General features: G+C 40.8%; 1 protein-coding gene across 1 annotated transcript in view; it reads right to left on the reverse strand.

Moving 5' to 3' along the window:
* Nucleotides 1-15,038: 15,038 nt before the first annotated feature.
* The window catches only part of IL1R1 (interleukin 1 receptor type 1), a 30,242-nt gene continuing 18,318 nt past the window's right edge, over nt 15,039-26,962 (reverse strand). Inside the window, exons 7-10 of the mRNA XM_069583800.1 lie at nt 24,598-24,749; nt 18,995-19,138; nt 17,933-18,100; nt 15,039-17,184 (exon numbers count right to left, since the gene is read on the reverse strand). Coding sequence (XP_069439901.1) covers nt 16,766-17,184; nt 17,933-18,100; nt 18,995-19,138; nt 24,598-24,749 — 883 coding nt within the window. The 3' untranslated portion in view covers nt 15,039-16,765. The remainder of the gene's footprint in view (nt 17,185-17,932; nt 18,101-18,994; nt 19,139-24,597; nt 24,750-26,962) is intronic.

The raw sequence follows: 26,962 nt of genomic DNA on the forward strand, positions 1-26,962 counted from the left end.
CAGTATATTTAGTGAGTTCCCTATTCTATACATTAGGTGTTTGCTGAGCATATATTATGCATATAGTAGTGTGTATATTTTAAACCCAAGTCCTAATTCATGCCTGCCTGCCATCTGCCTCCTTTCTTAAGCTTGAGTTTGTTTTCTCAGTCTCTGAGTCTGTGAGTCTCTTTTGGTTTTGGAAGTAAATTCATTTAATGTTTCAAGAAATTCCTTATTCTTCTCCACTTTGTCTTCTTTTTCTTCACAACCACTCAAACATATCTTATTTGCAGATATTTTAATTAGGGAAATTCTGATTGGCATCCGGTCCCATCACTTCATGGGAAATAGATGGGGAAACAGGGGAAACAGTGTCAGACTTTATTTTTGGGGGTTCCAAAATCACTGCAGATGGTGACTGCAGCCATGAAATTAAAAGACACTTACTCCTTGGAAGAAAAGTTATGACCAACCTAGATAGCATATTCAAAAACAGAGACATTACTTTGCCGACTAAGGTCTGTCTAGTCAAGGCTATGGTTTTTCCTGTGGTCATGTGTGGATGTGAGAGTTGGACTGTGAAGAAGGCTGAGCACAGAAGAATTGATGCTTTCGAACTGTGGTGTTGGAGAAGACTCTTGAGAGTCCCTTGGACTGCAAGGAGATCCAGCCAGTCCATTCTGAAGGAGATTAGCCCTGGAATTTCTTTGGAAGGAATGATGCTAAAGCTGAAACTCCAGTACTCTGGCCACCTCATGTGAAGAGTTGACTCATTGGAAAAGACTCTGATACTGGGAGGGATTGGGGGCAGGAGGAGAAGGGGACGACCGAGGATGAGATGGCTGGATGGCATCACTGACTCGATGGACGTGAGTCTGAGTGAACTCCGGGAGTTGGTGATGGACAGGGAGGCCTGGCGTGCTTGCAATTCATGGGGTCACAAAGAGTCGGACACGACTGAGCGACTGAACTGAACTGAACTGATTGTGTGACATCTCAGTTTGATTTTGATTAAAAATCATCAATGTTGATCATCTTTTCTGGTGCTTCCTGTCCATCTGAAGGTCCTCTCCAGAGAATGTCTATGTAGGTCTTCCATCTGGTTTTTTGTTGAGTTGCTAGTGTTTTGATATTAAGGTGAGGGGGCTTTTTGTATATTTTGGAGATCAGTGTTTTGTGGATCACATTGTTTACAATTATTTTCTCCCATTCTCTATTATTGATTTCCTTTTTGTTGTGCAAAAAGCCATTGATTTGATTAGGTCCAGTTTGTTTATTTTTCTACTGCCTTGGGAGCCTGATGTAAGAAAACAGTGGGAAAACTTCTGACAGAGTATGTTTCCATTCATTTTCCTCTATGAGTTTGTGGTGTGATGTCTCCTATTTAAGTCCGCTAGCCATCCTCAGTTCCTCTTTTTGGTAGGTGTGTGAGTGGATTCTGATTTATGTGATGTTTGTGCCTGTCCAACTTCCTCATCGCTGGTTGTGGTGGAGACTTTTCCCCATTGTGTATTCTTGTTCCGCCATCAAAGATTAACTGACCGTAGATGAGTGGGTTTGCGCCTGGAGTCTGTGTTCTGTGCCATTGCCCCGCAGGCCTGTCTCTGTTCTAGGACCTCCTTGTTTTGAGTACTGTAGCTCTGCAGTGCCCTGTGGAGTCTGGGAGGGTTCTGCCTCCTGCTTTGTTCTTGGTCCTCAGGATTGCTTTGGCAATTCTGCGTCAGGAATGGTTCCAAGTAAATTTTAGGAACAGTGGTTCTAGTTTTGTGAAAATGTCACAGGGGATTTATTAGTGATTGCATTAAATCTATAGATTGTTTGGGGCAGTATGCCTGTTTTTTAAAAATTACTGTCATCAATGTAAAAGCCTGGGTCATTTTTCCATTTCTTTGAGTCATCTTCAATTTTATTTTTATTGTTTTATGGTTCTCAGCATGTAAGTGTTTGACCCCCTTAGTCAGATTAATTCCTCAGTACTGTATTCATATTGATGGGACTTTTTTGTTTTTTATTGTATTTACTTTTTAAATTTCTATATTGTGATATAGTATTCATAACAATTTTATGATCTTAATTTTTATGAATTTTTACTTTATATTGGAATCAAGTTATTTACACGTGCTGTGTTAGATTCAGTTGTAACAGCCCAGTAATTTTCTTATATCTATCCTTTTTTCAGATTCTTTTCCCATAGAGGCCATACAGTATTTTTAGTTGTTTCTTCTTCCATACATTAGGTACTAGTTGAATATGTATTGTATATTTTATATTGTGTATATGTTAATTTCAAGCTCCTAATTTATCCCTGCCCACTACCAGTTCCCTTCTTAAGCATAAGTTTGTTTTCTCAGTCTCTGTGTTTGTTAAATCTCTTTTTGTTTTGTAAATAAGATCATTTAATTTTTAAGGAGCCTCCTTACTATTCTCTATACTGCTGTACCAATTTACATTCCCACCAGAAAGGTAGGAGAGTTCCTTTTTCTCCACACCCTGTCCAATATTGTTATTAGTAGACATTTTAATTCTGGAAATTCTGATCATAGAAGTGATGCTTCATCGTGGTTTTCATTTGCATTTTGTTAAGCATTATTGATGTTGATTCAATAACACAAATCATCATTCCTGTGATTTTTGGCCACCTGTAGGTCTACTCTGGAGAAATGTCTATGTAGATCTTCTGGCTGGTGACTTTCTAATTGCATTGCTAGAGTTTTGATACTGATGTAAACAAACTGTTCTATAATTTCCAGATCAGTGTCTTGTGGCTCACATCATTTGCAATTATTTTGTCCTATCTAGTGGGTTGTCTTTTCCTTTTGTTTATGGTTCCTTTGCTATGCAAAATAATATTAGCTTGATAAGGTCCCATTTTTATATCTTTGGTTCATTTTCTATTGCCTTGGGAGACTAACCCTAAGGCAAGAACTGTGCAATTTCTGAGAATCTTTGCCTACCTTTTTCTTTAGGAGTTTATGGTGTGATGTCTCTTATTTGAATCTTTAAGCCATATTGAATTAGCTTTTGTTGAATGGTGTGCATGTGGGTTTTAATTTCAGTGATTGGGACGCAACTCTATAATTTTCCCAACACTGCTTGCTGAGGAGATTGCCTTCTTCTGCTTGTACTGGGTTGGACAAAAGTTTCCTTCAAGTTTTTCCATACAGAAAAAGCCAAGTGAAAATTTTGGCCAGGCCCATATATTCTTGATTCCACTGTGGAATATTAACTGACCTTAGGTGTATGGATTTGTGCCTGGGGTCTCTCTCCTTGTCCATTGTCCCATAGGTCTGTTTTGTGCCAGGACCCCCTTGTTTTGGGTTCTGTAGCTCTGTAGTGATGGGTCAAGTCTGGGAGGGTTCTGCCTCCTGCTTTGTTTTTGGTCCTCAGGATTGGTTAGGGAATTGTGTGTCGTGTATGCGTCCACGTAAATTTAAGGGTCAGGTTCTAGCTCTGTGAAAAATGTTACAAGGAATTTGACAGAGATTGCATGTAATCTATCAATTGCTTTGGGTAGTATGACCGTTTAAAAATATTACTGCTCTCAATCCAAAAGCATGTGAAATATTTCCATTTATTTGGTCATCTTCCATTTTATTTGTAGTATTTTATGGTTCTCAGCATATAAATCTTTGACCTCTTTAGTCAATGGCACCCCACTCCAGTACTCTTGCCTGGAAAATCCCGTGGACGGAGGAGCCTGGAAGGCTGCAGTCCATGGGGTCGCTGAGGGTCAGACATGACTGAGCAACTTCACTTTCACTTTTCACTTTCATGCATCAGAGAAGGAAATGGCAACCCACTCCAGTGTTCTTGCCTAGAGAATCCCAGGGACGGGAGAGCCTGGTGGGCTGCCGTCTATGGGGTCACACAGAGTCGGATACGACTGAAGCAACTTAGCAGCAGCAGCAGCAGTCCAGTTAACTCCTCAGTACTATACTCATTCTGATGGGACATTTTTGTTTTTACTATATTGTACTTTTTAAAATTTCCATATTGTGGATAAATATGCACAACATTACCTCTATGATCTTAATTTTTACAAACTCTTATTTTGTATTGGAAAAGTGTTGATTTACAGTGCTGTGTTAGGTTCAGTTTTAATGCATATAATTTACTTATATCTATCATTTTTCAGATTCTTCTCCATATAGTCTGTCTAGGATATTTGTGCTCCCTGTTGTACACATTAGTTATTTGTTGAATATGCATTGGGTATAAGTAATGTGTATATGTTAATCTCAACTCCTATTTTAACCTGCCCATCACTAGTTTCCCTTCTTAAGCATAAGTCTGTTTTCTCTGAGTCTGTAATTCTCTTTTTGTTTTGTAAATAAGATCATTTAATTTTTAAGGAACCTCCTTACCATTCTCCACAGTCACGGTACCACTTATATTCACACCCAAGAGTGCAGGCGTGTGCCTTTTTCTCCCACCCTGTCCAGCATTTCTTATTAGTAGACATTTTAATTATGGAAATTCTGATCATTGTGGTAATACCTCATTGTGGTTTTCATTTGCATTTTGTTAACAAATTATCGATGTTGACCATCTCTTCCTGCGCTGTTCTGTCATCTGTAGGTAGGTCTACTCTGGAGAAATATGTATGCAGATCTTCTGCCCATTTTTTGATTGGGTTGCTGGGGCTGTGACACTGAAGTGAGTGAGTCGTTAGTACATTTTTGAGATCAGTGTCTTGTGGATCACAACATTTGCCTCGACTTCCTCCCATCCCGTGGGTTGTCTTATTTTGTATATGGTTTCCTTGGCTGTGCCAATGGTCATAAACTCGATTAGGTCTTGTGTGTGTATCTGTGGCTCTTTTTCTATCATCTTGGGAGACGTACCTTAGGAAAAAAAAAACAGTATGATTTCTGTCAGAGAACACTTTGCCTAATTTTTCTCTAAGAGTTCATGATGTGGTGCTTCTTAAAGTCTTCAAGTCATTCTGAGTTACTTTTTGCCTAACGGTGTGCATGTGGGTTCTAATTGCAGTGATCAGCATGTGGCTCTGACTTTCCCAGGACCACTTGCCATGAGACTGTCTTCTTACCCTTGTACTGTTGTTGTTATTTGGTCACTCAGTTATGTCTGACTCTTTGTGACCCTGTAGCCCACAAGGCTCCTCTGTCCATGGGATTCCCCAGGCAGGAATACTGGAGTGGGTTGCTCTTGCCTTCTCTGGGGAATCTTCCCAACCTGGGGAATCAAACCCAGGTCTCCTCCATTGGCAGGCAGATTCTTTACCACTGAGTCACCTTGGAAGCCCGCCTCTTTCATTGGGCTGGCCAAAAGTTTCCTTAAAAGTTTTTTCATAACATCTACAGAAAAATCTGAATGCAATTTGTGGCCAACCCAATATATTCTTGCTTCCATTGTGGAAGATAAATTGACCATAGTGTGTGGGTTTGATCCTAGGGTCTCTGTTCTTTTCCATCGTCCCATAGATCTGTTTCTGTGCCAGGACCTCCTTGTTTTGAACACTGTAACTCTGTAGTGTTGTGTGGAGTCTGGGAGGGTTATGCTTCCTGCTTTGTTCTTGGTCCTCAGGATTGCTTTGGCAATTCTGCATCATATATGATTCTGAGTAAATGTTAGGATCTTGGGTTCTACTTCTGTGAAAAATGTCTTAGGGAATTTGACATGGATTGCATTCAATCTGTAGACTGCTTCAGGTAGTATGGCCATTTAAAACTACTACTGCTATCAATCCAAAATAGAATTTTTAAGTATTTTACTTAATACTTTGCTACCATTTTATTTCATTTCAGCTTTATTCATATTTGTATTATGGTATAATATGCATAACATAACATTTTACCTTCTTAATTAAGATTTGTATTCATGATAAAGTAGCATTGAATTACAATGCGCTTTCACTTGTAGAGCCTATTGATTTATTTATACATATATATATTATTTTTCTTTTTTCAAATATGACATAGAGAGTAAAGTTCCCTGTGGTTGTTGTTGATGATATGTTTTTAATTTTGTAAAGAGTGATGTATCTAAATTATACCAAAACTCCTAAATCACACCTACCTTTCTCTTTTGCCTTTGGTATCTGTAAGTCTCTTTGGTCGCTCTGTGAGTCTGTGTGTCTGTTTCTCTTTTCAAGTACGTTCACTGACTTTTTAAGGACCTCCTTACTCTTCTCCACAGTGGCAGTACCCCTTTCTGTTCTCAACAACAGTGCCACACAACACAACAGCAGTGCCACAGTCCTCCACCCTCAGCGCAACGTTTCTTATCTGTAGACATTTTAATTACGGAAATTCTGATCATTGTGGTACCTCATCGTGGCTTTAATTTGCATTTCATTAACAATAAATGATGTTGAGCATCTATTCTGTGCTTTTCGGCCATCTGGATGTCTTCTCTGGGGAAGTGTATATGTAGATATTCTGCCTGTTTTTTGATTGGCTTGTTAATGTTTTTGTTGCTGAGCTGAATGAGCTGTTTCTGTATTTTGGAGATCAGTCTTGATCTCAGAGTTTGAAACTGATTTTTTCCCATTGGATGAGTTGGGTTTTTTTTTTTTTCATTTTTAAAATGGGTTTCCTTTGTTGTGCTAATGATCACAACTTTGATTAGGTCCCATTTTTTAAATTTTCATTCATTTTCTATTGCCTTGGGAGACAAAAATATAATGGTACCATTTGTGAGAGAATGTTTTGCCTACCTTTTTCTCTGGGAGTTTATGGAGTGATGTCTATTATTAACTCCTGAACCTGGTAGGCTGCAGTCCATGGGGTCACTAAGAGTCAGACACGACTAAGCGACTTCACTTTCACTTTTCACTTTCATACATTGGAGAGGGAAATGGCAACACACTCCAGTGCTCTAGCCTGGAGAATCCCAGGGACAGGGGAGCCTGGTGGGCTGCCGTCTATGGGGTCGCACAGAGTCAGACACGACTGAAGCAACTTAGCAGCAGCAGCAGCAGCAGCAAGCTTTTTTGAGTTCCTATTTGTTGAATGTTGTGCACGTGGGTTCTAATTTCAGTGATTATTTATATGTGGCTACTAGGATGGTTACGCTTCCTGCTGTGTCCTTGGTACTCAGGATTGCTTTGGCAATTCTGGGTCATGTATAGTTCCAAGTAAAATTTAGAATCATTGGTTCTAGTTCTGTGAAATATCACAAGGAGTATGATAGGGATAGCCCTAAATCTGTAGATTGTTTTGGGTCATATGGGCATTTTAAAAATATTGCTGGTATCAAACCAAAAGCATGGGATATCTTTTCATTTCTGAGTCATCTTCAACTTTATTTTTAGTGTTTTATGCTTCTTAGCATGCAGCCATGAAATTGAAAGATGCTTGCTCCTTGGAAGAAAAGCTATGACCCAACCTAGACAGCATATTAAAAAGCAGAGACATTACCGATGAAGGTCCATCTAGTTAAAGCTATTTCTTCCCAATAGTCAGGTATGGATGTGAAAGTTGGACCATAAAGAGAGCTGAGCACCGAAGAACTGATGCTTTTGAACTGTGGTGTTGGAGAAGACTCTTGAGAGTCCCTTGGACTGCAAGGAGATCAAACCAGTCCATCCTAAAGGAGATCAACCTTGAATATTCATTGGAAGGACTGATGCTGAAGCTCCAATACTTTGGTCACCTGATACAAAGAACTGACTCATTGGAAAAGACTCATGCTGGGAAAGATTGAAGGCAGGAGGAGAAGCGGATGACAGAGGGTGAGATGATTGGATGGCATCACCAACTTGATGGACATGAGTTTGAACAAACTCTGGAAGTTGGTGATGGACAGGGAAGCCTGGCGTGCTGTACTTCTTGGGGTCACAAAGAGTCAGACATGACAGAGTGACTAAACCGAATGACTGACTAAAGTAAATTCATTTAGTTTTTAAAGAACTTCCTTACTCTTCTCCGTAATGGTGGTACCACTTTTATATTCCCAGCAACAGTGTAGGAGAGGTGCTTTTTTTTTCTTCACACCAACTCAAACATTTCTTATTTGTAGATGTTTTAGTCATGGAAATTTTGAATGTTATTATGATACCTCCATTTGGTTTGATTTGCATTTTGTTAAAAATTATCAATGTTAAGCATCTTTTTCTATGCTTCCTGGCCATCTGAAGGTCTTTTTTGGAGAGATGTCTGTGTAGATCTTCTGTCTGGTTTTTTGTATAGTTGCTAGTGTTTTGATATTGAGGTGAGTGAGCTTTTTGTATATTTTGAAACTGATAGCTTGTGGATCATATTGTTTGCAACAACTATTTTCTCCCATTCTCTCTTACTTTTTTATTGTTCAAAAGCCTTTAATTTGACTAAATCTCATTTTTTATTTTTGTTTTACCTTGGGAGCTAGAAGTGAGAAAACAGTGGGATGATTTCTGACAGTGTGGTTTCCCTTTGTTTTTCTCTAGGAGTTTGTGGTGTGGTGTCTTCCTGTTTAAGTCCTCTAGCCATTTTGACTTCCTTCTTTTTGGGGGGTGGGGGTAGCTGTGTGGGTGTCTTCTAATTTCAGTGATCATCTGTGGCTCTTCAGCTTCCCCACCTCCACTTGCTATAGAGACTGTCTTTTCCCCGTTGTATATTCTTCCTCCGTCAAAGATTGACTGTAGGTCTGTGGGTTTGTGCCTGGGGTTTCCATTCTTTCCCATTGCCCCATAGGTCTGTTTCTCTGCCAGGACCCCCTTGTTTTGAATACTGTAGCTCTGTAGAGTTGTGTGGAGTCTGGGAGGGTTATGCCTCCTGCTTTGTTCCTGGTGCCCAGAATTGCTTTGGCAGTTTGGGGGTTATTTATGGTTCCCTATAAATTTAGAATTACTGGTTCTAATTCTGTGAAAAATATCATGGGTAATTTGACAGGGATTCCCTTCAATCTTTAGATTGCTTTATGAAGTATGGCCTTGTAAAAATATTAATGCTTCTAATCATAGAGTATGGTATGTTTCCATTTCTTCGGTTTCCTTTATTTTTATTTCATAGATCTCAGTGTGGGTCTTTCACCTACATGTTGGTTTATTTTAAAATATTTTATTTGATGGGACTTTCTCCTACATAATATTTGTTTTAAAAAATTTTATTTATTTTATTTTTTCCCTATCAGATTTCTGTATTCTTGTAAAATATGCATAACATTTTCCCCTTTTTAAATTTTTTTTGTATATTGGTGGAGTATTGATATGCTGTTATTTTATTTTCAGTTGTACAGCAAAATTATTTCCTTATTCAGATATCTATTCTTTTTCACGTTCTTTTTACACATAAGTTAATAAAGAGTATTTAGTACAGTGTTATACAGCATGTGCTTATGAATTATCTTTTGTGTATACAATAGTGTATGTATATTAATCTTAACTTTTTAAATTATCCTGCCACCTTTCTCAAGTGGTAAAGCTAATTTTTCCTAGTTTGTGAGTCTGTGAGTGTGTTTCTTTTTTTAACAATAAAGTTTAACATAATTTTTAACAATAACGTTTAACACTATGGAGTCTCCATAGTGTTGTCCATATTAGCTTTTTCCAATTACATTCCCCATGACAGTGTTGGAGGGATTTTTTTTTTTTTCTCCCCCCGGGTTTGTTGTTTGTAGATAATTTAATTATGGAAACTTTTATCAGTGAGAGGTGACACTTCATTGTAGTTATGACCTCCGTTTCTCTGATAATTATCTCCACTAAACATGTTTTCATGTACTCTTTGGCTATCTCTGTCTTTTTAGTAATGTCTGTTTAGATCTTCTGCCCATTTTTTGATTTCGTGTTTTTGATATTGAAGTGAACGAGAAGTTGATATATTTTGCAGTTTAGTTCAGTCACTCAGTTGTGTCTAACTCTTTGCAGCCCCACGGACTGCAGCACGCCAGGCTTCCCTGTCCATCACCAACTCCCGGAGCCTGCTCAAACTCATCTCCATCGAGTCAGTAATGCCATCCAACCATCTTACCCTCTGTTGTCCCCTTCTCTTTTCTTCAATCTTTCCCAACATCAGGGTCTTTTCCAATTAATCAGTTCTTTGTACCAGATGGCCAGAGTATTGGAGCTTCAGCATCAATCCTTCCAGTGAATATTCAGGGCTGATTTCCTTTAGGATTGACTGGTTTGATCTCCTAGCTGTTCAAAGGACTCTCAAGAGTCTTATCCAACACCATAGTTCAAAAGCATCAGTTCTTTGGTGCTCAGATTTCTTTATGGTCCAACTCTCACATCCATACATGACTACTGGAAAAAACCATAGCTTTGACTAGACAGACCTTTGTTGGCAAAGAAATGTCTCTGTTATTTAATGTGCTGCCTAGGTCAGTCATAGCTTTTATTCCAAGGAGCAATTGTCTTCTAATTTCATGGCTGCAGAATTTCCTATTTTGCAGATTGATTGCTTTTTGGTCACATCATTTTCAAATATTAATATCTTCTCTCAATCTTTAACTTTTCATTTTTTTATGCTTTGCTGTGCAAAATTTCATAAGCTTGGTCTTATTTATTTTTGCTTTTTTTTTTCTATTGCCTGAGAGACTGAACTAAGAAAACAATGGTATTAGTACAATTTATGTTAGAGAATATCCTGCCTATATTTTCCTCAGAAGTTTTTATTGTACTTGGTCATACGTAGTTTTTCAATACATTTTGTGTTTACTTATTTTTAGGGTAAAGAATGTTCTCATTTCATTTTTTTGCATGTAGTTGTCCCCATATTCTTGCCTGGAAAATCCCATGGACAGAGGAGCCTGGTAGGCTGCAGTCCATGGTGTCGCTGGGAGTCAGACACAACTGAGCAACTGCACTTTCACTTTTCACTTTCATGCATTGGAGAAGGAAATGGCAACCCACTCCAGTGTTCTTGCCTGGAGAACCCCAGGGACGGGGGAGCCTGGTGGGCTGCCGCCTATGGGGGTCGCACAGAGTTGGACACGACTGAAGTGACTTAGCAGCAGCAGCAGTCCCAGCACAACTTATTGAAGAGACTTCATCTTCTCCATTGTTCATTCTTGCCTCCTTTGAGTAGATTTACTAACCATTGTTTCACGCATTAATTTCCCGACTTTCTGTTCCACTCCACTGATCTCTAATTCTGTTTTGTGCCAGTACCATACTGTTCTGATTAACTTTATAGTGTAATCTGAAATCAGAGAGCTTGATTCCTTCAGCTCTACAGTTTTTTCTTTAAGATTGCTTTAGCTACTTATGTTCTTTTAGGTACCTGTACAAATTTTAAAGGTTTTTGTCCTTGATCTGCAAAAAAAAAAAAAAAAAAAAAAAAAAGCCTCGGTGATTTGATAAAGATTGCACTGAGTCCTTTGACTGCCTTGGCTAACGTAGTCATTTTGACAGCTTTTATTCTTCCTATCCAATAACATGATTTACCTTTCCATGAGGAGGGCATGGCAACCGACTCCAGCATTCTTGCCTGGAGAATCCTCAGGGACAGAGGAGCCTGATGGGCTACAGTCCACGGGGTCTCAAAGAGTTGGACACGCCTGAGCAACTAAACACAACTATTTGTATCATCTTCCGTTTATTTGCATGTTTTAGTTTTTGTAGTATGTGTCTTTTGCCTAGTTAGGTATGCTGTTCCTAAGCATTTTATTCTTTTTGATGTGATGCTAAATGGGATTATTTCCTTACTTTCTATTTCTGATCTTTCAGTGTTAGTGTGTAGAAATACAACACATTTTCTCTGTTTTGTCTTCTTCAACTATAAAAAATTAATGAGCTCTAGTAGTTTTCTGGTAGCATTGTTAAGATTTTCTATACCTAGTGTCATTCATATGAAAACAGATTTTTGCTGCCTCTTTTCCAGGTTGGATTCATTTCATTTTCTGCTGCTTGCCATGACTAGTGCTTTCAAAAGTTTGTTGAATGAAAGTGGAGAGAATGGGCATCCTTGTCTTGTTCCCGACCTTGGAAGAAATGCTTTCGGCTTTTCATCATTGAGAATGACTTTTGCTGTGGGTTTGTCATATATGGCCTTTATTATGTTGAGGTAGGTTTCCTCTGTGCTCACTCTCTGGACAGTTTTTATCAAAAATAGAAGTTGAGTTTTGTCAAAAACTTCTTCTACATCTATGAGATTATCTATTTTTTTTAATTCTGCAGTTTGTTAATGTGGTGTATCACTGGTTGATTTGCAGATATTAAAAAATCCTCACATTCCTGTGATAAACGCCACTAAATCATGGTGGCTGATCCTTTTAATGTTCTGTTGGATTCATTTTGCTTGTATTTTGTTGACGATGTTCCTCTCTACATTCGTTAGTGATATTGCCTGTAATTTTGTGGTATCGGCCTGTAATTTTCTTTCCGTTTGGTATCCATGTCTTGTTTTGGTATCTGGGTGATGGTGACTTCATAGAATGTTTGAATGCGTTCTTCCTCTGCAATATTTTGGAAAAGTTTCAGAAGGATAGGGGGCTTCCCAGGTGGTGCTAGTGGTAAAGAATCCACCTGCCAGTGCAGGAGCTGAGAGAGACATATGGGTTTGATCCCTGGGTCAGGAAGATCCCCTGGAGGAGGAAATGGCAACCCACTCCAGTATTCTTACCTGGAGAATCCCATGAACAGAGGCCACAGTTCACGGGATTGCAAAAGAGTCAGACACAACTGAGCGTGCACACACACGTTTGGTAGAACTCACCTTCCTCCTCTGTTCTCTTGTAATTGGATGACTTTCTTTTATGTTTCGTTGACTTCCTTTTTATCTACTGTAGATTTGGGGGTTTTGGTTTACTTGTGGTTTTTATATAGCAGTCTATATATATATAAGATTTTTTAAGTTGCCGGTCTCTTAATTTTAAATGCGTTTCCACTATCCTGCATTTGTGATCTCCTCTTCTCAGGATTGCTAGCTTTGAGATTGTGTGTGGTGTGGGTGATTTTCTACCTTTACTGTTTATTCGTCTTGACCTCTGAGCTTTCCCCTTTCCTGTCTTATTTCTAGTTGTGCGTTTTCTATTCCTCCTACAGAAATGCCTTTAGCATTTGCTGTAAAGCTGGTCTGGTGGTGCTGAATCCTTTTAGCTTTTGCTTCTCTGTAAAGCTTTTGATTTCTCCTTCAAGTCAGGAGAGCCTGACTGGGTTGCGTATTCTTGGTTATAGGTTTTTCCCTTTTATTACTTTAAATATGGGCTTCCCAGGTAGCTCAGTGGTAAAGAATCTGCTAGCCGAAGCAGGAGACAAGGGTTTGATCCCTGGGTTAGGAAGATCCCCTGGAGGAGGAAATGGCAACCCACTCCAGTAGTCTTGCTGGGAAAATCCCGTGGACAGATGAACCTGGTGGGCTTCAGTCCATGGGGTCACAAAGAGCTGGACACAACTGAGTGTGCCTGCACTGCCCTGCACACTTTAAATACATCATGTCACTTTCTTCTTGGCATGAAAGGTCAAAACAACCTTGTGCTATGTACGAGTTTCAAAACCGTGACAGTGCAGGAACTTATACGCAGGTCTCTTTCCAACTAGGTGGCACCACTAGTAAGAAATAATTCCAGAGACCAAAAAAAAAAAAAGGCTGAGTAAAGTTTATCTGGTAAAGAAAAGAATAAAAATTCTCATTAAAAAAAAAAGACAATTGCTCTTAGTACTGATTGTTTTATTGTTTGCTAAAAATATATTAACTGGTAAAAAAAAAAAAATCACCAAAACATGGTGAAATCTCTCTGAATCCTTCCACTGAGATGGTCTGTTTAGGCAAATTTTCTGGATAGCTGACTCCCCAATTTTCCTAAGTTCTTGTATTTTTAATTTTTGTTGAAAAATCCCTCAGGAATGTGTTAAAGTAATCCCCTTCTTTCTTTAGAGCACTAAACATCCTATAAAGTCTGGGGCTGGCAGAGGGTCATAGGGATACAGTCATTGGCCCTGAGCAACTCAGAAACCCCTGCAGTGGGGGGTGGGCCAGGCTTTGGTCTCCAGACGTCTCGGCTCCGCCTGACTGCTCTCTACTCTCTCATTCCTTGTACGTTGCTCACCAATTGTATGTTTTATCTACTCTATTTGCAGATTTCACTATGACTGGAGAAACCAAGTTTATTTGCAGAATTACTAGAGACAATGCTACCATTCCCTGAGGACAGGCCATCTGCTTGACCCTGTGGACTTTAAGGTGACCCGCCACCTCTGCCCTTCTCCTCGGGTGCTCACAGCACCATCTGCTTGTTACCAGCTACAGGGTAAGAGGAAAGATGCACTGGCCAGCTGTGAAAGGCACCCCGATCCTTAGAGCTTGTGAACATTAGAGCTCGCGTTTGGATATGAAATCTATTGATTTTGTTAGGCTCCTGAGTCAAAGGAGAAAAATAAATAAAAACTTTTTGTGAGATGTAAGTCTAAGAGGAATGGATAAAAAAACAACATGGTACATATATACAAAGGAATAGTACTCAGCCATTAAAAAGAACAAAATAATGTCATTTGTAGTAACATGGATGGACCTAGAGATTGTCATACTGTGTGAAGTAAGTCAGGCCTGAGAAAGATAAATATGTTATAACGTACCTTATATGTGGAACCTAAAAAGAAATGATACAAATGAACTTAATTACAGAATAGAAACAGACTCAGACTTACAGAACAAACTTACGGTGGGGGAAGTTAAGGAGTTTGGGATGGACAGGTACACACTTCTATATTTAAAATTGATAACCAACAAGGACCTACTATATAGCACAGGGGACTCTGCTCAATGTCATATCAGCCTGGAGGGGAGGGGAGTTTGGGGGAAAATGGATACATGTGTATGTACGGCTGAGTCCCTTTACTGTCCACCTTAAACTATCACAACATTGGTAATTGGTTATACTCCAATATAGCTTTTTGTAAAAAGCAAAAAAAAAAGATGTAAAAGTCTATACAAATTTTGCCCCTATGAGTTTTGGACTGGAAATACGTTAATAAGACTCATATTTAATCTATTTTAGGAGCAAGCAAACAGATGGAATACAGCTGAGGCTACAGAGGGGAGTCAGCCCTCAGCTAATGACCTCTGACCTCCCCAGGAAGAAGGTGTCCTCACTCTCCACCTGACCTGGGAGCACGCAGGTAAACTCAGGAGAGAGCTGGCAAAGAAACAGACTTGAAGGAGAACAATCAATACCGGGTTTTGACAATTTTATTGGAAAATAAGTACAGTCCATTGATCAATGATATGTGCTGTACATGAATCTGGTGTCTTTCTATATAAAAATATTTGGTATCTGCTGCAGAATTATACAAACAAGGTTTTTTTAAAAATCATTAACCAGTACAAATATAATTTATCAAAAAACTCATTAAAAAATGGCTCAATACCCTCTTTTACTGCAAATAGAGGCAGAAGGGGGAAAATAAAAATTCTGCTAAGCCAGTTTCAACAACTGGAAATGGAATACTTCACTATACTTGCAAACTTTTCTTAAACACTCACACTGACCAAGAAAAACAATTCCCATCAGATTATGCAGTAAAATCTAATTAATGGGGAAGGCCTGAAAGGAAAAGGTTAAAGGGAAACTGAACAGAGGTTTCCAAAAAATAAGATAACCCGTGGACATTTTTAAACAGTAAAGCACTACACCAGTCTATGTTATCTGTGCAAATTTCTTCTGAAGGCACTGCCAACAAAGAGACACCCCTGCCTTTTCTGCAGAGAACAGGGCTTGGAGCTGGAGACAGAAGCAAGTTCCCGCAGAGAGAGCCTAAGTACAATCAGATTAAAAGAAACACAACAAGTGCCTGAGGGCAGTTTCTTGGGGACAGGGACTTGGAGTAAATTTTGGGTTTTAGTAAAATTTGGGTCAGCTAGAGAAAATGTGAAGAGGATTTCTGGTGAGAGGAGACGGGAGGGAGAGGCAGAGGTGGAGGGAAGCTGGGGACAGGTGTGAAGGTGAATGATCTGGGCGCGCGCAGAACAGGACTGAGAGGTGTCTGGCTGCGTAGGGCGGTGGGGAGATGCTCGTGGGCGGAAGTGGGCTTTCGCTCCTGACCCAGGAGGAGCCCGTGGAGGCGGTCTAGTAAGGGCATTTTAAGATCCGAGCATCGTAGAAAGATGTTTCATCTATAGGCCGTGTGTGTGACAGTGAGAGGAGGTGACTGTGGAAGCGGGCCTTCCAGAGAAGTGGCGAGTCCAGGAGTAAGCAGAAGAATAAGGTGGAACCAAGTGGTCCCTGCAGGGGGAAGGCAGTAAGAGATGGGTCCATTCTCCGCTATTCTCTCAAAATTCTCTCTCTCCTGCAGAAAGCTAAGGTTATCTCAAACCCTTAAGAGTCGGGGGAATTCCTTTGCTCAGTTGAAATGACAGTTTTAAAGGTTCCATGAAATGAAATTCCATCTTTGGAAAGTGACTGCCAGCTGTCTGTCGAGAGGTATGGGAAATGCAAGGCAGATGGAGAGTTCTCCAAGAATGCTTCTATGTCCTCTGGGAAGTATAGGTCTCGGTCTGCCTGTAGCAATGCCCAGGAGAACCACTCGAGGGCCTGCTGTCCCCAGACTGGGCCACAGCCCTGCCCTCAGACCCTGGGAGACTTCCTAAATCTGTCTATAGATGGTGAATATTACCTGCGTGTTCATTCCTCTGGTTTGCTGCCCAGCGCCTTTTCTCAGCAGTTCAAACATTCAGACAGGGCATCCAGCGCCTGTTAAAGGACTTCCCAAGCCCTCTGCCTGGAGTTGCCCTGGCCACAGAGCAACTGTCGCCACATCCTGCTCCCTTAATCCGGTCCCAGGTGACCTCAGGGATAAGGGACTAAACAGGTATGGAGGATGACTGTGCAAGTCAGTGAGGCCCAGCCTGCGGTGCCCGAAGACAGGAGCCACCGAGGAGCTCTTGGCCAAGCTTCTCCACTACCCGAGAGGCACGTGGACCTCCATGGGTCGTTTCTCCTTAGAGTCCAGCAGAGCGGCCGGGGACAGCAGCTGGTGTTTGGATAAACGCCGCTGCCGCTGGACTGGCATGTGGTACCTGACCTTCTTCCAGAATCTCGAGTTCATAGACTGCGACCCCTCTCTAAAGTCCCCTGACCAGCGTATGACCCCCTGCTTCTGCTTAATGAATTTAATGGATTCTGGCATTTTCTCATAGTCTGGAATCTCCTCCAGCTCCAGCAGGACGACTTTAATTCCTTCCTGAATGAGAGCATTGTACATGGCCACCTGCTCTTCAGATGAATTGCCCGGCCAGCTGAATCCTGACGTTTCTGAGACCAAAATGATAATCAGTCTCCTGCTTTTCTTTACATTTTCATTAACAACCTCAACAATGCCTGAAAAACAGGAGACGCACCACAGTAAGTTAACTTTCAACCTATAATCCTTCCCTCCAGAACCACGGCCCCTCAAGCTTCTTCCCACCCCACCACCTATGTCTCCCGATACTCTTTCTTCTTGCCTTAAAATTGAAGGAGTTTCTCATTTTACAGAAGAGCTCAAACACTGACCCACAAAAGGTGAGTATTTCATGTCAGAGTAGGAGTACTTTAAGGATAAATTTTATAAACTTTCCTGCTAAACCACTGGATCTACATCACTCCTATTTTACCATCAGTTGTAAAGTAACTACTAGATCTAACTAGTTAAGTTCTGCAAAACAAAATAAAATTTAGCTAATTGTTGCCCCAATAGAGAATGAGAAAAGTAAACACTTTGCATTTGGTATGAAAACCATCATGTGCCACCATGCTGTTCTTGTTTAGTCTCTCGGTCATGTCTGACTCTCTCTGACCCTTTGGACTGAAGCCCACCAGGCTCCTCTGTCCGTGGGATTCCCCAGGTAAGAATACTAGAAAGGGTTGCCATTCTCTCCTCCAGGGGATCTTCCTGACCCAGGGATTGAACTCGCATCTCCTACATTGGCAGGCAGATTCTTTACTGCTGAGCCACCAGGGAAGTCCCACTTAAGAGGCTCTTCAAGTTGTCAAGTATATACACCCAGGCTGCAGTCTTCCAGAGACAGGAAACCCAACTTTAGTAATTAGTTATACAAGATGTCACTTCTTTCTACTGCATACATACTTTCCCCAACGTAGTCATCGCGGCCACAGATGAACAACTTATAGCCACACTGTTTTTCCAAGACCTCAGGCATGACTTTAAACACAAAAATGTCTGAGTTACAGGTGGACCCTTCCCCAGGGGTCTTTGGACATAGTATGTATGCATCATATGTCTTTCCATCTGAAACTAAAAGAGAAAATGCAATAGCTTTAGAACAAAAGAAAAAATGAGATTTGGTAAAGTCAATATCACAAACATCATTTCATAGTGAATTACTAATTTTGTGTACAATGGTACACAGCAACAATACCAAAAAGTATAATGTCTTTTTAAAGTGTTCATCTCTGACAAGTTTCTTTTTATTGTGTCTCACTGCAAAGTTCTTATATTAGTCAAAGGTCCCCATAAGGAAAGATTCTTCACCTGCCTAGAATGAAACTCTCTCCATTTCCTTGTTCTCATCTTACTCAAATGTCTCAGGCCTGCATTCTATCCACTCTTCCTTTTATGTATCAGTGTTGTTGTTTAGGCACTAAGTTGTGTCTGACTGTTTTCATGACCCCATGGACTGTAGCCCACCAGACTCCTTTGTCCGTGGGATTCTCCAGGCAAGAGCACAGGAGTGGGTTGCCATTTTCTTCTCCAGGGGATCTTCCCAACCCAGGTATTGAACCTGTTTCTCCTGCATTGGCAGGCAGATTCTATATTAGTGGAGTAGTAGTTTTTTCTGAGGTTTAAACAAAATAGAAAATGCTTCCCTGGTGCATGAAAACTGAGTCATTTCTTTCATTTTACGGCAGATAATGGGGTGATCTCTGTGCTACCTAGCACAGAGCAAGTCTTCAACCATGGCTTCTGAATAACTGGATTTATAAGCAGATGCTCTAAATGCCAGGCTATCCCACCATTATGAACACTTAGAAAATATTAATACTATTCAGTCTATTCAGTTATGAAACTATAAATATGTATAATTACGTTATTTTGTATGGACCACATTTCATTTTAAAATTTGAATTAAAACCCTCTTAACTAACCCCACTTTCTCAGGAAAATACTACATAGAGTACAAAACCATACCTTTTTTCGGGAGGAAATCATAGAAGGAATCTCTGTACCAAAGCACAATGTCAACCTTGAAGACTTTGTAGATGCAAACAGAGCATGTAATTACCAGTGTTAACATGACGAATATGCCAACTGTGGGCTTCTGGAAATCAGGGACTGTAGCAGGGAAGAGGGAAGAGCACATCAGAACCCAAAGGACTTAAAACCTGAGCACAGCAAGCAAACGAAACATTACCATCCCAGAGAAACCATATTTGGGATCGGCCTCTAAGTCCAAATTCCAGACAGTATTAGCTCATTCATTACCGTATCTTATTACTGGATGATTGTTGTTGTTGTTATTTAGTTGCTGAGTCATGACTGACTCCTTTGCGACCCCATGGACTATATAGCCTGCCAGGCTCCTCTGTCCATGGGATTTCCCGGGTAAAAATACTGGAGTGGGTTACCATTTCCTTCTCCAGGGGATCTTCCCAACCCAGGGATGGAATCTGCGCCTCTTGCATTTACAGGCTGATTCTTTACCACTAAGCCACCAGGGAAGCCCCTATTAATGCATACTAATCTACAAAGGCATTGAGGATGGATACTGTATAAAACTAAGGTGCACTGCATTTAATTTCCACTTACGTAGTATGCAATAACATAGAAAAACACCAAAGACCATAAGATAGAGCGCTCCATAGGAAAATGAGTAAAGTCAAAGTCACTCAGACGCCTACAGACGTTCTACAAAAGTAGGAGAGTCACGTGGAAAAAGTGGTAGACTGGAGGAAAGGAAAGAAGAGTTTAGGACTGCCAGAGTGTTTCACACTTCACATTCTCCCAGCTCCACGGGCTAGTTATTCAGCTGATGACCGCGGAGGAGTCTGGTGGAGAGGTACAGGGGAGGAGGGCAGAGAAAGAAGAAAGAGCCTTCTGAACATCAGGGGCCGAGGAGACAACCAGGAAAGAGAATCTAAAAGCTCCGTTATTTTGTTTTTCCAATTTAGGTCACTGACCCCCCTGCAGTTAAACTGGGTATGAAGTGGAAATCAACGTAGACTGATGTCCGATTGGCCTAATTGATAGTTCACATTTATACTCAATTATTGCAGCTTTTAAAAATATTTATTTATTTATTGGGCTGTGTCGGGTCTCGGGTGCAGCACACAGGCTCTCTAGTTGTGGTGCTTGGGGTTGGTTGCTCCACAGCATGTGCAATCTTGGTTCCCCAACCATGATCCAACCCATGTCCCCTGCATTGCAAGGCAGATTCTTAACCACTGGACCACCAGGGAAGTCCCCAGCTGTAGCGCTGTGCACGATCATCTTATCTGACAGGTAAATCTTCCAGACTGTTTTTATGCAAGACCACCTTAACTATTCTGGGCCCTTGACATTTCCAATATGACTTTTAGAATAAACACACCCACAACAACATGCCGACACAAACACACACCCACACCTGCACAAATACTGCTGAGATTTTGACTGGAACTGCTTTCAATGTACAGATTAATTTGAGGGGAACTAGAAGGCAATGGCACCCCACTCCAGTACTCTTGCCTGAAAAATCCCATGGACAGAGGAGCCTGGTGGGCTGCAGACCATGGGGTCGCTAAGAGTTGGACATGACTGAACGAATTCACTTTCACTTTTCACTTCCATGCATTGGAGAAGGAAATGGCAACCCACTCCAGTGTTCTTGCCTGGAGAATCCCAGGGATGGGGGAGCCTGGCAGGCTGCCGTCTATGGGGTCTCACAGAGTCGGACACGACTGAAGCGACTTGGCGGCAGCAGCAGAGTATTTATAATATTGAATCTTTTAATCTATGATTATTTATCCCTCCATCTATTAGGTCTTTGTCTCAGTAATTATTTTTAGTTTGTATCAGATTTTGAACAATTGTTGCTGCATTTATTCCTAAGTATTTAATAGTTTTGATGCTATTATAAATGCTATTTTTTTAAACTTAAGTTCTATTTCTTCATTGTTGCTATTTAAAGATTACATAGAAATACTATATATACACATATATAGCAACCCACTCCAGTATTCTTGCCTGGAGAATTTCAGGGGTAGTAGAGGAGCCTGGCTGGCTGCAGTCCACGGGGTCACAAAGAGTCAGACATGACTGAGTGACTAACTTTCACTAGTGTTATTTCTAAATTCATTTACTAAGCCTAATAGTTTGTCCATAGGTTCTTTTCATTTTTTTCCATGTATACATTCATAAATATTTTAATTCAACTATAAATTATCTTAAAATGTTTCGCACACTTTAAAATTTTTATTTATTGAAGTATAGTTTATTTATAATGTTGTTTCAGGCATACAGCAAAGCAATTAAGTTTTTTATATATATATATGTGTGTGTGTGTGTGTGTGTGTGTGTGTGTATACACTTTTCCGGGCTTCCCTGGCAGCTCAGAGGTAAAGAACTTGCCTGCCACTGTAGGAGATACAGGTTTGATCCCTGAGTTTGGAAGACCCCACAGCCAGAGGAACCTGGCTGGCTACAGTCCATGAGATCACAAAAGATCTGGACACGATTTAGAAACTAAACAACATATACACTTTTTTCAGATTTTCTTTCCCTTATAGCTTATTACAAAATACTGAGTACATAGTATTTGCTAGATACAGTAGGTTCTTGTTGGTTATCTATTTTATATATATTAGTGTGTACATGTTAATCTCAACCTGCTAATTTATCCCTCTCCCTCTCCTTTGGTAGGGCTTCCCTGATAGGTCAGCTGGTAAAGAATCTGCCTGCAATGTGGGAGACCTGGGTTCGATCCCTAGGTTGGGAAGATCCCCTGGAGAAGAGATTCCCTGGAGAAGGGAATGGCTGCCCATTCCAGTATTCTGGCCTAGAGAATTCCATGGAATGTATAGTCCACGGGGTGGTAAAGAACTGGACACGACTGAGGGACTTTCACTTTCATTCTGACCAGAGGGAAGTGATAGTTTATTGTAGTTCTGATCAGCATTTCTCTATTAATTATTGATGTTGAACATTTTTCCATATGCCTGTTGGCCATCTATATGTCTTCTTTGAAAAAAATATCTATTTAGGTCTTCTGTCCATTTTTTGACTGGGTTTTTGCTGTCACTGAGTTGCATAACTGGAGATTAATCCCTTTCCAGTCACATTGTTTACAAATATTTTGTCTAATTTCTATAAGTTGTCTTTTCATTTTGTTTATAGTTTCATTTGTTGTACAAAAGCTTTTCAGTTTAATTAGGTCCCATTTGGCTTTGTTTTTATTTACTTTATCTAGAAAATGGATCAGAAATAATATTGCTGTGGTGGTGGAAATAATATGTCTCAGTCATGTCCGACTCCTGTGACCCCATGGACTGTATGTAGTCTGCCAAGCTCCTCTATCCATGGGATTCTCCAGGCAAGAATACTGCAGTGGGTTGCCATTGCCTTCTCCAGGGGATCTTCCCCACCCAAGGATCAAATTCATTTCTGCACTGCAGGCATATTCTTTAGTACTGAGCCACAAGGCAGTCCAATATTGCCATGATGTATGTCAAAGAGTCTTCTGCCTCTGTTTTCCTGCAGGAGGGCAAGACGTAGCTTCACCCACCAGAAGGCCTGAACAAGCCTCTAAACCAGCCTCGCCCACCAGAGGGCAGACACAAGAAAACTGTCATCTCACAGCCTGTGGAACTGAGTACGCAAACAGGTCAGAACCTACCCTGGGACCACGGCGCCTGGCCCTTGGGTGATGAGAGGGAGGTGTATTGATGGGACAATAGAATGTTCCCTATAGAGGCCACTTCTCCAAGGTCAAGAAACATAACTAACCTTCCAGATACACAAGAATTCAAATAGAAATCTACGCAAAATGAGACGGCAAAGGAATACATTCCGGACAAAGGAGCAAGATAAAACCCTTCACCTAGAAAAGCAGCTAACTGAAGAGGAGATAGGCAGTCCACCCAAGAAAGAGTTCAGTATACTGATCGTAAAGGCCTTAAAGTTCTACTCAGGAAAAGGGTGGAGGCACAGAGTGAGAAGCTACAAGAAGGCTTAGCAACCCAGCAGAGCAGAAGGATACCATAACAGCAATGAAAAACACACCAAAAGGAGTCATGGCAGAATAAATGAGACAGAAAAATGAATCCATGGGCTGGAACACAAATACTGTCAATATTGTGTTTGATTAGACAATGTATGAAAACCAGTAACGTCTGACATCCTCTCTGGAAAGTAGATATTTTGGCTTCCCCTGTGCATCCATCACGGAACTGTTTACCTAAAAATATATTCATTAGGCACCTAGGATGATCAAGACACAGGTCAAGAAGCAACAGTTAGAACTGGACATGGAACAACAGACTGGTTCCAAATCAGGAAAGGAGTACGTCAAGGCTGTATGTTGTCACCCTGCTTATTTAACTTCTATGCAGAGTACATCATGTGAAATGCTGGGCTGGATGAATCACAAGCTGGAATCAAGGTTGCTGGGAGAAATATCAATAACCTCAGATATGCAGATAACACCACCCTTATGGCAGAAAGTGAAAAACTAAAGAGCCACTTGATGAAAGTGAAAGAGGAGAGTGAAAAGGTTGGCTTAAAACTTAACATTCATAAAATCAAGATCATGGCATCCATCCCATTACTTCCTGGCAAATAGATGGGGAAAAAATGGAAACAGTGAGAGACTTTATTTTGGGGGGGCTCCAAAATCACTGCAGATGGTGACTGGAGACATGAAATTAAAAGACACTCATTGGAAGGAAAGTTATGGCCAACCTAGACAGCATATTAAAACACAGAGACATTTCTTTGCCAACAAAGGTCCATCTAGTCAAAGCTATGGTTTTTCCAGTAGTCATGTATGGATGTGAGAGCTGGACCATAAAGAAAGCTGAGCACCAAAGAATTGATGCTTTTGAACTGTGGTGTTGGAGAAGACTCTTGAGAGTCCCTTGGACTACAAGGAGATACAACCAATCCATCCCAAAGGAAATAAGTCCTGAACACTCATTGGAAGGACTGATGCTAAAGCTGAAACTAATACTTTGGCCACCTGATATGAAGAACTGACTCACCGGAAAAGACCTTGATGCTGGGAAAGATTGAACGCAGGAAGAGAAGGGGACAACAGAAGATGAGATGGTTGGACAGCATCACCGACTCTATGGACATGAGTTTGAGTAAGCTCCAGGAGTTGGTGATGGACAGGGAGGCCTGGCGTGCTGCAGTCCATGGGGTCACAAAGAGACGGACACGACTGAGCGACTGAACTGAACTGATGATCAGACTTAAGTTGCTAACTAGCTCTGGAAATAGAATGATTAGCAATTGTCTGCATTATCACAGAACTTACAATCATGTAAAGAAAACTAAGTAAGATATGGAAATACATAGCTGAGGCCCTAACACCTTATCTTTTGGGGCAGAGAGATGCATTAAGAGATGGAAAGTAGGACAAAAAAACTTCACAGAAGATACAGTTCACCTGAGAAGTAAAGTGAATGGAAGTCCCCAGGTTAAAAGGAATCTAAGAGCATTGTGGGCAGAGGAAATGGCCTGGCAAACCTCAAGGTCACGGTATCTTACCATGGGAAAACAAAACTGCATTTCAAATAACCGACTCTCTTGTTTACCTGGATGTATCAGTTGTATATATGCTGTGCTTATTCCTTCTGTATTCTTGGCTAAACAGGTAAATGGATGCAGGAAAAATTTACTTTCCACTGCCGAAATATTAAGCCGTGCGAGGACTGTACTCCTTCTTCTGTTTACAGGATTCTCCACTCTGTTCAAAAGAGTAAGTAAAATTGTAAAGATGGCATCAACTATAGAAACAATACAATTATCTGGTTTATCTCTTTGTCGCATAAACGGCAGCAGTAAGAATCACCAGCCTAAAGCACAGGCGTAAGAATAAGGCTGTAAGCAGCACACTGATCTGATATTTGATAGCTCTAGGACCACTTACTAGCAGAGAGAAATCAAATCAAAATGACCAGCTTCCAAAAAGAAAAATGGGGATACAGGCATTCTGGGCTCCATGGGACACAGGGAATATATGAAATAAGAGTAGATCAAGACAGGTGGGCAAGGTTTCCAGGTGATGCTAAGGGCTGGGAGTTTCTCCCTGGAGAAGTGACAGGAAGACATCAGAGACTTGAGCAGGGGTGTGCTTTAATTCTTGGTTACATTTCATGAGTCTTCTCTAAACTACTTTAAAAATGAAATGACATGAAGTGAAATTCAGGACGATTGCATCATTGGAATGTTGCAATTTTTGACTGAATTTAAGAGAAAGCCTTCCAATTGGTCTGGAATTGGTACCATAATAACATGTAGTTCACCTGTATTATACAAGATCTTATGAATCCTACTTAGCTTAGAAAAGCTCAAGGGTCAATCAAAGACCCACTTGGAGAAGGAAATGGCAAACCACTCCAGTATTCTTGCCTGGAAAATCCCATGAACAGAGGAGCCTGGTGGGGTACAGTCCACAGGGTCACAGCAACTAAGCAAAATGACCACTCATCCTTGGTACTAACCCTTGCTTTGTTATTTAGCTACTCAGTTGCTAGGGTCCTGCCCTGGTGGATCCAGGGAATTTGAAGGGGAGACGGCGTAGGTGAGGGAAAAACTTATTTATTTAGAAATATAAAAGAAATTAAGAAGAAATAGTATAGTAGGAAAATTTAGTGGAGAAAAGAGGCTGAATAACTTGGTTCACATGGAAAGCCAATAAAGTTCCAGACAAGAAACTTGCACCATCTACGTTAGGCCACCAGTGTCCTCTTGAATAGCAGGGGGTGCCCCACCTTGGGCTCCCTCTCACGTGGATCTTAGAAGCCGGGGCAAGTAGACATGGTGAGCCTTCATGCCCCAGATGGGAATTCAGCCAGAAAATAGAGTAAAGAGGAGACATGGGGGAAACCAGTCCAGCGACTAGCCCCACCTCTATTGTCCAGAAAGGCCTTATATACTCTTGATTTTACATAGAGATCAATGGATAATACAAAATTATGCAGCGTCAGCAGCCCTGACTCTCATCGAGACCAGGCTTTCTCTCTGCATACCTAGTTGTATACATAAGTCTTGGGTGATTTACATCATCTTCTGGGCATAAGGCCAATTAACATTTTACGGCCCTTTTCTGATAAGGGTTTGTCATCCAGAAGACTTATTTGTCTTACAAATGTTGTTCTTCCCAAAGTCTGGTGCCACTCTCGGAAAGCACTAAATAAAGTTCCATTCTTACATAGCAAAGATACAACAGTTTATAACAAGTAAAAGGAGTACAGTGATTTATAAAGAGAAAAGTAATTAACTCAAAAGTCTAGTGTTGCTAACATCAAAACTACTATATTCTTATTTCTGTATCCCAATTACATTGATTAATATCCTCCCAGGTGCCTAAAAGATACAGAATATGGAGGCCTGGCAACAGTCATTGAGTCAACAGTGAAAACCTGTCACCAATATAATTTTTAGCTCTTTAGAAAAGGCTCTGTATCTTTAAAATGCTTTAAGCTTTGTGCCTCTCGCGGTTGGGGGGCTGTAAGCAATTCACAAGCTGCAAAGGTCCTGGGGAACCTGTCAGGCAAGTTAGAAAGCCATCAAAGGGGTTTGAGCTGATGCAGGAGACTGAAGCCCTGAATTAACTTTTTTTCAGAGAATGTCAGAAGAGTGAAAAGCACAGTAATAAAGCAGGCAGACTCTGGTTTTGGGGGGTAGATGTTCAGGAGAACTCAGGGGGAACCCCTGAAGCCAGATCACGCCTTTGCATCTTGTTGGGCTTCCTTCCTCATGACCTTTGCCATGGGCAGGATTCCTCACGCTGGCTCCCGGCACTCAGTCATGTCCAACTCTTTACAACCCCATGGACTGTAGCCTCCCGGGCGCCCCATCCATGGGATTTCCCTGCAAGAACACTGGAGTGAGTTGCTACTTCCTCCTTAAGGGAATCTTCTCAACCCAAGGATTGAACCTGCATCTTCTCCATTG

The sequence above is a fragment of the Ovis canadensis genome, chromosome 3 (assembly GCF_042477335.2).
Source record: "Ovis canadensis isolate MfBH-ARS-UI-01 breed Bighorn chromosome 3, ARS-UI_OviCan_v2, whole genome shotgun sequence".
Lineage (NCBI taxonomy): Eukaryota > Metazoa > Chordata > Mammalia > Artiodactyla > Bovidae > Ovis > Ovis canadensis.